The 14564-nt window shown below is 45.6% G+C and overlaps 1 protein-coding gene across 1 annotated transcript in view; it reads left to right on the top strand.

Moving 5' to 3' along the window:
- The first annotated feature begins 3012 nt into the window (after positions 1 to 3012).
- Positions 3013 to 14564, top strand: part of ATP10B (ATPase phospholipid transporting 10B (putative)) — a 144653-nt gene continuing 133101 nt past the window's right edge. The window contains exon 1 of the mRNA XM_075542721.1: positions 3013 to 3398. Coding sequence (XP_075398836.1) covers positions 3013 to 3398 — 386 coding nt within the window. The remainder of the gene's footprint in view (positions 3399 to 14564) is intronic.

Below are 14564 nucleotides of genomic sequence, written 5' to 3'. Positions count from 1 at the left end.
AAAACTAGGCAAGGTGCAGGGACAGCCCAGCCTGGGGGTGGGGGGGGGGGGGGGGGGGGAAACAGAGCTAGATTTCTAACCTCCAGGATCCTAATCCACCAGACCACACAGTCATAGCCTTCACAAAGTACCCTCAAAATCTCATTAAGTGCTTCAAGAATTCACAACAGCTTTAGTGGTCTGTTCTCTCTATATAATGATTTCCTTAATGTCTTTCATCCTAGCACACGTGGACTATTGAGCTTGTTTTTCTCAGCTGGTCGACACCGGGGTGATGAGTGGACAGATGGATATACCACATGGTTCCCCTGAGGAAAGCCATTTCCTAGTGGCCAAAGCCATTTAATAGTTTCATTCTCTCCTTAGCTTGCTGCCAGAAATGGCCCTCTCAGTGGACTCGTCGTGGCTCCGGTGGCAGTGGCGTGTCCGAGATGGCTTCCCCAGGTCTCCATCAGAAACCACACCCCTGCTCTCTCCAGAGAGGCCAAGGCCAAGCTACAACCCAAGGCAGCAGCGGGTTGTCTTTCCCAACAACGGGCTATTCCTCCACGACTGGGGAAAGGTGTCCAGGAGATACTCCGGCAACAGAATCTGCACCACCAAGTACACACTGCTCACCTTCCTGCCCCAGAATCTCTTTGAGCAGTTTCACAGGTATACAACCACCTGGCCCTACTGTTTAAACTCGTGTCTGCTGTATAGACCAACCTGGGGATTCTGCCCTCTGGGAAACACCTCCAGTTTTCATACCCAAATGAAATCATGTGGGTGTCCGTCCATGTGCTTCAAGGAGTCCGTCCCACTCATTCCTGCCTCAACCAATGACATGTAGGGTTCTGCTGTGGATCGACCAGCTGGGCCGGGTTAAGTGCTCGCAGGACATGTGGGAGGGAAAGCAACAGCTATGTGCTTGTATATTATCTAGTGAAAGAGACAGACGTTAGCTTTTTTAATCCGGTACAGTTATAACTCACATAGCTCCTCCCAAGGAGAGGCTATGGTGCTATTATTATTAGAGGAAATAATAGAGAAATCTGACCTAGTTAAGGAAGAAAGGATGACCAACATAGGATCTGGAAAAGCACATTGACTAGGTAAACAGGGGTGGAGGGAAACCGTGGAGGGAACTCGGGAAAATGTTCATGCCAGCAGAATTACCCGTGCAAACACTGTGGCAAGAAGAATCAAGATGTCCTTGACAAATTTTAAAATACCAGCCACCGTCTTAAGATACTATGAGGGATAATTTTATGATCTTCAATAATATAAGCTTTGATATCATCCCAAATTTTGTAATAGTTATGAGTTTGCAATTGCCGAGCAACTTCTATGGTCTAAATTTTATTCCATGCATCTTACAAATATTATGCCACAAAATGTTTATAAGAGCTCTTTAAAATAGGTAGCACTATCCCCATTCTACACAAGAGGATATGGAGGCTCAGGAAGGTGGCACTGCTAGTAAGTAAGCAGGTCCACGTTGAATCTAGATCAACTTAGCTTCAAAGATCTTACTAAAATTTTCTAAGGAGCATTGTTATTGGTGTCAGTGAGAACTAACTGAAGAAACAGAAAGAGGAGCATCTATTATATCTATTCTCTCTCTCTCTCTCTCTCTCTCTCTCTCTCTCTCTCTCTCTCTCTCTCTCTCTCTCTCTCTCTCTCCATGGCTTGCTCCCTTCCAGGTGGGCTAACCTCTACTTCCTGTTCCTGGTGATTCTGAACTGGATACCTCCCATGGAAGTCTTCCACAGAGAGATCACCATGCTCCCCTTGGCTGTGGTCCTGTGCATCATTATGGTCAAGGATGGCTTGGAGGACGTGAGGAGGTACCTCTTTGACAGAGGAATAAATTGCTCCAACATTCACATATATGACAGGTAAGGGAAATTGTCCCTCTGTTTTCTCTCTTACAAGTAAGTTATGAAACTTCATGATCATTTCCCAAGGATTGGTCCTTCCTCTCCCATTAGGTTTTCTTAGCTAAAACCAATCTGGCTGTCATAGAATCCATTTTGACTCATGCAAACTCCATGTATCGGTCCCAGGGTTACTGTCTTCCTCCCAGTGGTCAAATGACTGGTTTTTCAGAAGTGGGTCATGAGGTCTTTCTTTGGAGCACCTCTGGGGAGACTTGAACCTCCAAACTTTGGTGAGCAGATGAGCACATTAGTTATTTATGCCCCCGAGGGGATCGCTCCTTTGGTTCAGTGATTCTCCACCAGGGGTAATTTTACCCATCAGGGGATATTTGGCTGTGTCTAGAGACATTTAGGGTTGTCACACTTGAAAGATGGGGCCACTAGCACCTAGTGGGTAAAGGCTGGTGTTGCTGCTAAGCTTCCTACAATGCAGGGGAGAGCTCTCTCCAACAAAGAATGACCTGGTCCAAAATGTTCCTCACGCCAGAGTGAAGACCACTTGTATAAACACTCATTATTAAACACAATGACTCTGTATTATTAAAAGTAGGGTTAAAATCTCAGGAACTAAACTCTGATTGACTGGGTCATCTCAGATTAAATTCAAGACCAGAGCTTTGAAAGACATCAGCAATGTCTGCGTCACAAGAAAACATGCCATTCTCAAAGCATCAGAGGTTCTTGGCTGAACAATCCTTGCTTTCAGTTGACAACCAGATAGGTTTTAGGACCCAGAGTTAACGTGCTTATTCTCGGCTGCCTGGGTGGAAAAGGAAGATACCTGTGAGTGACGTCTACATTCCAACAGGTGGAGTGCTCACACAAGTAGAAGGAAGTGGCCTGGAGAGGTGCACACCTGTTCACTGCAGGCTCTTTCCTTGTACTTTTCTCTCCTGGTGTTTGTACGCCTGTTTCTTTCTTTAATTTTTCTTTGAAATGACAACATCGAATTTTTGGTAGCCAGACAAGTGGAAGATGACAAGCACATGGCTTGTTGGCAGCTAAACCATGGAATCGATCAGGGGGAAACCTTCTTGGCCGGGAAGTCAAGCTCCATGCTTTGAACCTCAAAGAGGCAAGGTGAGCAGAGATGAGAAAGGAGAGAAGGAAGCAGCGAAAACGGAAAGAAGGCAGGAAGCGAGTGGTGGTTTCCAGTCTGCCCTTTGAAGGATGCTCCCACAAGAAGAACCCCAACAGGCATTACCATGGGAATCAGATTAAGACCAGCAAGTACACCGTGCTGTCCTTTGTGCCCAAGAACATCTTTGAGCAGCTGCACAGGTTTGCCAACTTCTACTTTGTGGCCCTTGTGGCCCTGAATTTTGTCCCGGTGGTCAATGCCTTCCAGCCCGAGGTGAGCATGATTCCAATCTGCATCATTCTGGCGATGACTGCCGTCAAGGACGCTTGGGAAGACTTCCGGAGGTTCAGTTCCGATAGAGTGATCAATAACCGGGAGTGCTTCATCTACAGCAGGTAAAACAAACATGCTGACAAACCAGGGCCAGTCTGGCTGGCCCAGTTTTGATCTTTCTATGGCCGTCACCATGGCTTCTGCTGTTTATGGAAGGGCGGGGGTAGAAAGAGTCGTCCTCATGAAGTTGCTTAAAACCTTCCCCACCCACCCCCCCACCCCCGCCTTCATAAGTGGTTTTTTCCTAATTAAAAAGAAAATTACACCTGTTGTGCAAATTCAGGAGGCCTGCATTATGTGACGTTTTCTATGCTGTTTTAAATGTGTTTAACATTTAAGAATTTCGCATAAATTCTCATCCCCATAGTCCAGCGTGGGTGTGCGCTCACTTGAACCTGCTTGCGGGCCTTCAGAGGGAAAAGCATCGCTGTTTGCGAGGGATCTGCAGAGAATTACGTTAGGAGAGGCAGCACTAAAACACACTGCCAGGTGGAATCCTGTCTCCAACACTCATTAACCTCATGAGCTTGGGCAAGTGACTTAACCGCTCTGAGCCTGACTTTGTTATTCCTCCAACTGGAACACTCCCTGGATGGTCTCGAGAAGCCCGTGAGATAATCCACGGAAAGTGCGCCATGCTCTGCCTGCCATTATAGACCCCTACCCCCACCGCCCCACGAAGTCCCTAGGAGCTGCAAACAGCTACCATTCCACGGCTAACCAGTATGTTGGGGGTTCTTGTGAACCCACGGGAGCTTTGTCAGAGAGACTTCGTGCTCTGCTTCCAGAAACGCCCACCACTGAAAACCCTGTAAAGCGCAGGCCTTCTCTGCTATCCACGGGGTGGCCAGGAGTCAGAACTGATACAAGGACCTTTATTTTTCCCACTGTTGCTCTATTTGCACAATGTACAGCGCTGGTTAGCTCTCTCATCAAGCCTGTCCTTGAGCTGCTCTGACGCTATCCCAACCAAAGTGTCGCCTGCGCACGCTCCGTCCTGCCGCACCAGCGAATGCCATTCGCACGGCTTGTTCCACAAGGCTCCATTGAGCAAATGGCCAAACTAGGTCTTTAGAGAAGAGGCGTGCTTTCCGTCGGTCCATGAGAAAGAGCACAGTGTGGCTCAACACTGTGACAAGGCCCTTGGTCCCAAAGAAAGCATGAGCACTACCTCTGGATTTACACAAAGAGGTCCAGTGACCAAACGTGTTTTCTGGGCAGACATAAATGAGTCACTCACAGGCAGTCAGGGCGTGACTCCTTGCCAGCTAGGGAACTTCTCTAGAAACGCCACAGGCCGGCCTTAGCCCCACGGAATTTGTCCACTACGGTTTCAAAACAGTTCCACAGGGAGTGAAGCGAGAGGTCGGACAGTGTAAGACATAACAAAATAATAATCATTCATAAATTATTAAGGGTTTGTGCTGTGAATGAGGAGCTGATACCCAGGGCTCAAGTAGAAAGCAAATGGTTTGAGAATGATGATGGCAACCAATGTACAAATGTGCTTGACACAGTGGATGGATGGATGGATTGCGATAAGTTATATGAGTCCCAATAAAATGATTTTTTTTTAAGTTCCACAGAGCTGGGGTCACTGTTTAAAGGAAAGGGGCTGGCTTTGTGTGATGTGCACCAGCATTTAGGGCTGCTCACTGTTAATGTGCTTGTTTGCTAACTGAAAGGGGGAAAGTTCAAGTCCACCTAGAGGTGTCTCAAAAGAAAGGCCTGGTGATCTACTTGTGAAAAATCATCTGCTGCAAACCCAATGGAGAACAGTTCTCCAACAGACTGGGGTCACCCTCAGGCCAAGTCGACTCAGCAGCAGTGGATGCTTGCCTCTCAGAGCAGTTCTCCTCAGGGAAGGAAGGAAACGGGAAATGCCTGGGAACTAGCTGACTGGAGGTTTTCTGATACAAAGTCCACTTGGAAAGCTGCAGCCAGGGGAAGTTTCCCAAGAGATTGCCTAATATGAGTGATTTGTTGCCAGAGAATCCCTGAGATAAACTCCATGCCTGCTCCTGGACATCAAATGGGCTTCTGGGTCTTTCTGCTCAAAGATTCACAAGTATTTGCGGGTATCTTTCTTGTTGTTTCTGTGTGTGTGTGTGTGTGTGTGTTGTTGTTGTTGTTGTTGTTGTGATTGTGGTTGGTTGATTGCTTGCTTGGTTTTGGTGTTTTCAGTGAGTTCTGGTTGTCCCTGGGTGCCACAAACAGTTAACATACTTATCTACTAAAGGAGGAGCTGATACCAAGGGCTCCAGTAGAAAGAAAATATTTTGAAAAGGATGATGGCAATAGATGTACAAATGTCCTTGACACAATGGATGTATGGATTCTTATAAAAGCTATAAAATCCCCCAATAAAATGATTTTTAAAAAATACTTAACTACTAACAGAAAGGTTGGCAGGCAAGTTCACCCCTGGCTGCATTGAAAAAAGGGGCATGTTTATAAACACACACCTCCCCACAGAAACAAAAACACCTATTGAAAACCATATGTATGAAGCACAGTCCTACTTCGGCACACGTGAGGTTGCCAGGAGTCTGAAACCAGGAATTGCCTTGTTGAATATTGCAAGTACACTGCTTACCTAGAGCTGAGAATGAGTCATTCTTCATAAAAACCGGTGAAGTCTGAGGTCTTTCTTTAAAGAGACTGTTTTCAAGAAAACATTACTTTTCTTTTGAGACCAATCCACCCCATCACTTACTGTCTTTCCTTTATTTTGTCCCTATAGAAGGTGCACAGTGGTGAGCCCGGTAGCTGGTTCCCTGAGGAGGAATATGTTTGGGCTTCTCTGAGTCATGTTCTGCACCACACACTCTGCCAGAAATCCTCACCCCAAACATTCCCCAATAATGAGCCTGTTCTTGGGGCTAATCTCAGTGCCGACAGGACCTCGGGCTCGCCTGTGCTGGGTGCCAGCCTGATCTAGACGAGACTGTTGTTTTAGTCTCCAAAAAAGCCTCCAGGGACTGACTGAGAGCAGAGGGGATGGTAGCCTTAGAAAAGGGAGAGATTAGTGAGAACTCTAAGGAGTGCGATAGCATAGTGGGTTCCATATCGAGCTACTCACCCACAAGGGCATCAGTTCGAAACCACCAGGCCTCCTGAGGGAAAAAACTATGATGTCCTATGCCCGGAAAGAATTGCAGTGTCAGAAACTCACAGGAGCAGTGTTCAAAATGACCACACAAAAAAACTCCTTCTTGTATGAAGTTGATTCGAACTCATGGAGAGCCTGAGGGTGTCAAAGTAGAGTTGTATTCCATAGCATTCTCAATGACTGTGCTTTTATGGAAGTAGAACACCAGGCCTTTCTTCCACAGCACCACTGGATGAACTAGAACTGCCAACCTTTGGGTGAGAAGTCAAGTCCGAGTTATTTGTGCCCCCCAGGGACTCATCTGATACAGAATGCTCTCTGGGAAAAGGTGTTCATGACCAAAAAGTATGTGCTTGTTCTCTGGATGCATATCATGTGAAGGACTAAGAGGAGATACATGGTCAAGATCATTGATTAACTCAGTTTTGCTGGAAGCTTCCTGGACCTTCAAAATATTTTATAAATGTTTCTGAATATTTTTGTTTGGGGAATTTTACTCTCTCATGCATTATAGGCATCAGTCAGATAATGTAATGACGTGGGAAAGAACCCCCCCTCAAAAAAAAAAGAAAAAGCATCCATCATATGCTGCCAAATGGCAATGGATGCCCAGACTAAGTGTTGGAGTGCAATAGGCCATGTGGGAACTGAGACCCGTATGCCTTCACCCACAAGACAAGACTAGCCCGTCGGTTGCAGCTTGTTATTATTGTGTGTTATTATCACGCAGACCAGGCATAGCAAGATTGTCACAGTACTAGGGAGCTAGAAATTAATATTTTATCATGGAAATCTCCCAGCATGAATTTCTTTTTCAATACTTAGCATTCATTTTATTTGACCTAAAAGTCTTATCTTGCCCCCAAGTTCCCCTTTTCAAACTTTGCTTTATAATATCCTAGCAATCTAGCATCTCTGAACAAGAACAATTAGGTTTTTATTTTGAGAACTGTCTTCGGTGAGGGCACTGCTTTGGGCAGAAAGGGAGTGTGACCTGTCAGTGAGAAGGTGAGCCTGGAAGACAGGCTCTATGCACAGAGCCGCTAGTCGAGGCCCATCAAGAGCTTGGAAAAGTCATTTGAATCTCAGGATCCCATTTCTGACTTTGGGAAGACTTGTGATTTGGACTAGATTGTGACCTCTTAGACACACTGCGAGTTCACAGAACACACAGTCCACAAAGTCTGCGAATGGCATGTACATGATACTCCCCTTAATCTAACATGAACATTAGTGGAAGAAAGGTTCTGGGTTAGCCCCGTGTTGAGTGGCCCCTTCACTGCGGTTTAACTAAGCTGTTTCAGGTGGGGTGTTCTCTGCTGCAAGTAACAGAAATCTCAATCCAACAGATATTTTAAACTCTTTATTGTGCTGTCTGTGGCAGTTTAGAGAGTATATCATCAGTTTTACATTCAACCGTCCGTACACATTATGTTTATCTCACCCCTGTAGTCAGTCCCCTCAGTGGGACAGCTCTTATCCCACTTCTTCCCTGCATGTCCTCTTTCCAGTTGTCCTTGTTTCAGGACTGTGGGAACTTTGGTCTTGGGTAACTGCTACATTTTTATCTCAAAACGTTGCTTATTCTAAGGTAGGCGGCCCTCCCTCGTGTTATTCTGCCTCTCAGAGACCTGTCTATTGTTTGGCTGACAATTGAGCCCCCAGGTGAGGAGTGAGTCCAGTTCTAAACCTGAGCACTGAGCAAGGGGCATGGTCTCTGGAGTTCGGCCAGCCCTTCTCCAACCAGGAAACCTGGTCTCTCTTAGAGCTGGAGTTTTGTTCGATACCTTTGTCTCACTCATTCCAGAACCTTCTAATGGGAACCTTTTCGGAGCCATTGGTGGTGGGAGCTGAGCACCATCCGGTTCTGGTCTCAGGATCATGAAAACTGCTGTTCAAGAGCTCCATTGGTGCATTGGACTCATTATCAAATAGATTTCCATAATAGGATGTTGTTGGCTTAAGTCACTGAAAGCATTCTGAGGTGGTCAAACAAGACTATTCTGATTCATGATGTTCCTGTATATAGGTTACAAAGGCTGCTAATCCCTATAGGAACTGGTCACCTCATCTTTCTCCCAGGACAGGTGATCAGATCTGGTTCAGTCCACCATATAGAGTTAACTCATGATGATCCTTGTAATAATGAGATGGCGGTAGCAGCACAAGCCTTCGTGTTAACATGTGGTGACTCTTCCAAGTGAGGGAGAAAAGGGCACTTCTACAAGCCCTCTTGCAAAATCAGGGCAACTCACTCTCAGGCCTGTTTTCCATCTCAGTGGTCCCCAGGAAGACAATGCGATGGTTCTGAGTAGGTTCTATATGAGCCAGAAATCCCATCCACTGAAGCTTTCATGAAGTAAGACATGCCGACTACACAGGGAAAGTGTGACTTCCAGGTGAAAATTGTAAAAGTTACTAGAGAAGAGGGGACAGATGTTAGAGAGGCCTCCTCCATGTCATTAACACTATCATGTTAAAAGCTTTTTGAGTCTAGACTCTGTAATTTTCTTTCTAAATATTTAAAGAAACAGATACACTTTGGTTCACTCTCTACTATCGTTTTAATTATTTTAGTTAATATGCTGTATTTTTAAATCATTTAATTGGGGCCTCTTTCAGCTCCTACCACAATCCATAGACACAGCCATTGTGTCAAGAACATTTGTACATTTGTTGCCATCATCATTTTCAAAACTTTTGCTTTCTACTTGAGCCCTTGATATCAGCTCCTCATTTTCTCCCTACCTACATCCCCCACCCTCCCTTCCTCCCTCATGAACCCTTGATAATTTATAAATTACTATTGTTTTTCATGTCTTACACTGACCAATGTCTCCCTTCACCCACTTTTTCTGTTGTCCATCCCCTGCAGAGAGGGTTATATGTAGATCATTGTGATTGGTTCCCCCTTTCTTTCCCCACTTTCCCCCTACCCTTCTGGTATGGATACTCTCCTTATTGGTCCTGAAGGGTTTATCTGTCCTGAATTTCCTTTGTTTCCAGCTCTTATCTGTACCCATGTATATGCTCCGGTCCAGGCAGATTTGTAAGGTAGAATTGGGGTCATGGTACTGGGGAGTGGGGGGGAGGAAGCATTAAAGAACTAGGGGAAAGTTGTGTGTTTCATCGTTGCTCTACTGCACCCTGACTGGCTCTTTTCTTCCTTGTGAACCCTCTGTGAGGGGATGTCCAATTGTCTACAGATGGGCTTAGGGTCTCCACTTCATACTCCCCCTCATTCGAAAGAAAAGAAAACAATCACAAAACCCAATGACAAACAAAAGGCCTATAAATACTTCCAGGTCTGCTTGTTGACCTTTAGGAGTGGTTTCTGGTCTAGTCTGTTGGGGTGCCACGCCCTGGCCCTAAAGTCTATTCTTGGTATTCCCTGTGGACTTCATTGCTTTGCTCCCCTTGCTGCTCTGTTGCACACCCTTAGCATTTCACCCTGGTGTGGTGGGGTCAGATCAAGCATAATTCCTCCACTGTGTCTCCAGTGTTGTCCCCGGTAGTGCTATGGGTCAGTAAGGGGCGTCATGTCTCATGGTGAGGCCAGCCCTATGGTCCTCTCTGTGCATTGGCTGCTCTGAGCCAGAATATGTGGTGGGCCAGGTTGTGTTCCATCCTCTCTTCCTCCCTTTTCATTTGCTCCTATGTGCTCTGATCAGACACATCCCTCTCCCTGAACTGTGGCTTCAGTGCTATCCTCTGAAGTAAATTCTTCTGTGGGGAGGTGTCTATGTAGTTGGGATTGGGGCCAGCCCCACAGATGACATGCTATATTTTTGTATGTGTATGGACTAGCTAGGGGCTTACATTTAAATCATCAATTTTATATTGCATAACTTAAACTACTTATTAACCCCCACAATAGCTCACCCTACCCCACTACCCCTCACACCTGGATTCGCTTCTCCCTCCTGTGGTACACTATCTTTCCCTTAGCCCAAGTAGCACCTGTCCACTGCTGCATCTTCCCTCCTTGTCCTTTCCCCTTGATAGCAATCAAAGTCTGTGTGCTTTGGTAAGACAACATCTGTCTTAATTTCCCCTCGAAATTTTGGCCTCATACAATATTTGTCCTTCTATGATTGATCAGTTTCACTCATTACAATATTCTCCAGGTCCATTCATGCCACGAGATCCACATGGTATCATTATTAGTTTTTAACAATGCATTGTACTCCATTGTGTGTATGCACCAATGTGTCTTTGTCCATTCTTCAACCGATGGGCATTTAGGTTGTTTTCATCTGCTCGCTATTGTAAGCCATGCTGCAATGAACATGCGTGTACATATGTTGCACATGTTATGGCTCTTACTTCTTTAGAGTGTCTATCCAACAATGGGACTTCCAGACCACATGGAATTTCTCTCCCCAGCTGTTTGTGGTCACACCACATTGCTTTCCACGGTGGTGACACATGCTTACAATCCCACTAGCAGGGTAGGAGGGCTCCGCTCCGATCTCTGCACACCCTCTCGAGCATATTTCTTTCTTTTTGAGCTGATGCCGGTTTAAGGTGGTGTCTCATCATTACTTTGGTTTGCAACATTCAGATGGCTCTGCTAAAGCCTGTCTGCCTCTGAAGCGCATTGATTCTAAAGACTTCACCAGAACGAGACAGTATTACCTTGCCCCGATGGGTCCTAAAAGACATTTTTTTCTATTACATATTGATAATACCTGTCAGGCCAAGAATACAAAATCTGGGAGAACATTTCATTTTTTCTGAGCAGCAACATATAAGCTTACATCTCAAGCACTGGCCTGATCCATTTTGTCTCTGATTCACACATTTAAAAATGGGTGCTTTTTTCCCCCTTGTTGTTGATTTGTGTACAATTGGATCCTTGAGTCGGTAGAACACTCGGGTCCGTGTGCCCTCTGCCTAGACTTGTTTACACTGCAAGAGTTCGTCTTTTTGCAAACGGCAGAAGCCTTGTTAAGTGAATTACAATCCTGTTAAAGCATTCTCTTTTAAATAGCAACTGTGCTTTGGTCTAAAGGTGACCCATTAATCAGATTTATGGAATGACTTCAAGGAGCGATTAGCTTCAGAATTGCATTAGCTTACTTTCTCCCAGGGCTCGGTTTAATGAATCTAGAAGCCATATCCAGCAAGAGATTTGTGTTTTTCCACCCAGTTTAGTAACTTTTTGTTTGTATTCAAAAAACATGTAGTGAGTTGGGAGGAGGGTGAGCCAAGGAATCCCAGATGGTTGGGTCCCCATATTGTAATGCAGAAAAGCCTTCCAGAATTTCAGCCACTATGCGCTCCGGTCTTCTTCTGTTCAGAAAATATTCATCGGAGACACAATGTGCATGCACCATCCCAGCAGGCCGTGTTGTGACCTCTAGGCACTTTCAGTCAGGACACGGTTGTGCTTTGGTCATCTAGGAGGGCCGGGAGCACGGTGACTCGCGGGGCTGGTGGCAATCTATTGGCAAAATGTTGTAATGTGAATTCAGGGACGCCTTCTCGGGCCCATCCCTCTTCCACAGTAAAGCTGGGTGTGCTTTTTTCTTTTTAAAATCATTTTATTGGGGGCTCGTAGAACTCATCACAATCCATCCATTGTATCAAGCCCATTTGTACATTTGTTGTCATCATCATTCTCAAAACATTTGCTTCCTACTTGAGCCCTTAGTATCAACTCCTCATTTTCTTCCCACCCTCCTTCCCCCCCTTCCCTCACAAACCCTTGAAAATTTATAATTTATTGTTACTTTGTCATACTTTTAACAGCATTTAGATTCAGGAAGGGAGTGGGCATGTCCCCATCTAGCCCAGAGACCAAGCCATGTGTCCCAACCTACCGTGTAGCATAACGTGTGTCTTATAATATCATACTCGTGCAGCTGTTAATAAAGCAGCTGCTTGTTCCCTCCCCACTGTCATTTCCTCTGAATGAGTTTTCGGGAAAACCCACAAGTGGGGGACCCCAACTGACTTGCAAGCAGAACTGAGGTTTTTCCGGGCCAGTGTCATATCAAAGTATTGTGTAAAATCCAGCTTTCCCTCAAAGCCGCATCCTGAGCGAGCGGCAAGTGTTCAAAGTAAATGTGGTTGTTGGGTGTCCTCTGGCGGGTTTCTTGGGGACCTCCCGGGACAGAAAAGAGCTTCCACTGAGTTCCCTCAGGCTGTACATACCGTTTCTGGAAAAGCTCCCTGAGTCTGTCCCGTGGGGCTGTTGGGTGGATTCAAACTGCCAACCTCTGGCTATTGGCTGAATGTTTAACCACTGCAGCACTGGGGTTTCCTTGAGATCTAATAATACATGTAAGATGCTTTGTATCTACTATCATTTGGCAAAGAGTCAGAAAGTATTACTGAAAATATTAGATTCCCATAACCTTGATAACTAGGTGTCCATGAGTATGACCCCAATGGAGGAAGAAAGGTCAGTCAGCTGGAGTTTGGAAATGCGTGAGAAAAAGCAAATCTCTAGTCCCCCAAGCAAAATCAGACCAGCAGAAAGAATCTGAAAAATGCAGACAACAGAGCAACATCGCGTGTCATTTCGAGCCTGGCTGTGGGAAATGGCCCTGGGGGAAGTTGATAGACCAGCAGAACACTCTGTCCAACCCCCTGGCCTTGCTCTGCGCTTGGCAGCAACAAACTAGTCTCCTCTTTGAAGCAGACATTTTGCCCGCTAACTCCGTTCCTCGCACTCGCTGGGCTCACAGAAAGTCTTGCACCATTTGAGCCAGTCCAAGCTGTCCCTTCAAAAAAGAATGAAGGCAGGCTAGCCTCCAAGCTCTGGGGGTGCAGTCACAGCGCAAGCATTCGGGTGTCCCTGAAGCTTTGCACGACTTGTATTTCAGCAGATGCGGGTTTATTAGCCTCATTTTGCCATTATGGAGAACACAATTCCAAAAGGTGGGGCCCGGGTTTCCACCCAGCCTTGGTTATGTTTAATATCACCAACGTTGGAGGCTCCTGCTGCCTTTGTGCCTCACTCCCAGGCAGCACCAAGAACCAGAATTGACAGGACGCTCCCCAGTCTCTTACAAAGACTAACACACACACACAGACGTGAAAGAAAGGACAAAGCGTCAAAATTGCCTGTGTGACCTCAAGTAAGTTACAAAATCTTTTAGTGCCTCCGTTTCTTCATCTATGAAATATAGATAATACTACAACTAGTCAATTACCTCGTTCCAGTTAAATGGTAATGCAGGAAACATGCTTGACTTACTGTAGGTCGTAAACATAAGCTAATAATACAATCAGCAGCCATCAAGTCTATTTCAGTGCAAGGAGAGCCCAAGCATCTCTGAGCAGAACTTTCCTCCACAGAATTTTCAATGGTTGGATATTCAAAAGTAGATTGCCAAACCTTTCTCAGAGATGCCTCTGAGTGAACTTGAACTGCCAACCTTTCCGTTAACAGCCACGTGTATTAACCATTGTACCACTCAGGGACTTCCAATAACATCACATTATTGTCAGAATTCCCTACTGGAAACTCCATAACAAAGAATGATAACAAGAAGTAAAAAGGACTGGAAAAAATGACGAGAAGTGAGAAAAAGTTTCCCCTCTACCGACACAAGTTTAAAAAAATCTCCAAAGAATTAGAAAATATTTACTGAACTCTCTTCATAAACCAGAGAGGTAGAGGATGTAAGACTAGTGTTCAACAAGCTTATAGTAGAGTTGAAAATAGAAGACATGTGAAACAATGAGGGAATCAGTCCATAATAAACAAGAGGCCATGGCAACAAGAGGAGCACCCAGCGTGCTCTAAGATCAAGAGAAAGGTAGGATTGGGATCCATCATGGTTGGGGGGAGGCATCCTTTAATATCTCATGCCCTTGAGTACCCCCCACCAGGCTTCTTCTCCAAAACTGTGAGCACGGCTTTGTTCTACTGCATCCATGGATCCCCTCCCCTTAAAGCCCAAGGTCTCCATGCCATCCCTGCTTGGGGGCCATTCTATGCTCAGTTCTGCTGTGTGTGTGTGTGTGTGTGTGTGTGTGTGTGTGTGTGTTACAGAAATTATGGGGTGGAATACCACCAGAACTGGACCTATGCTATGCTGTGCTACACGGTACAGTCACCTATTAGTCCATTCTTTACCAGCTTCTGAGTATCAATGAGGTC

Source organism: Tenrec ecaudatus, chromosome 2 (assembly GCF_050624435.1).
Source record: "Tenrec ecaudatus isolate mTenEca1 chromosome 2, mTenEca1.hap1, whole genome shotgun sequence".
In the NCBI taxonomy this organism is placed as follows: Eukaryota; Metazoa; Chordata; class Mammalia; order Afrosoricida; family Tenrecidae; genus Tenrec; species Tenrec ecaudatus.
The sequence above is the reverse complement of the archived record's forward strand: the minus strand, read 5'-3'. Positions and strand labels throughout refer to the sequence as shown.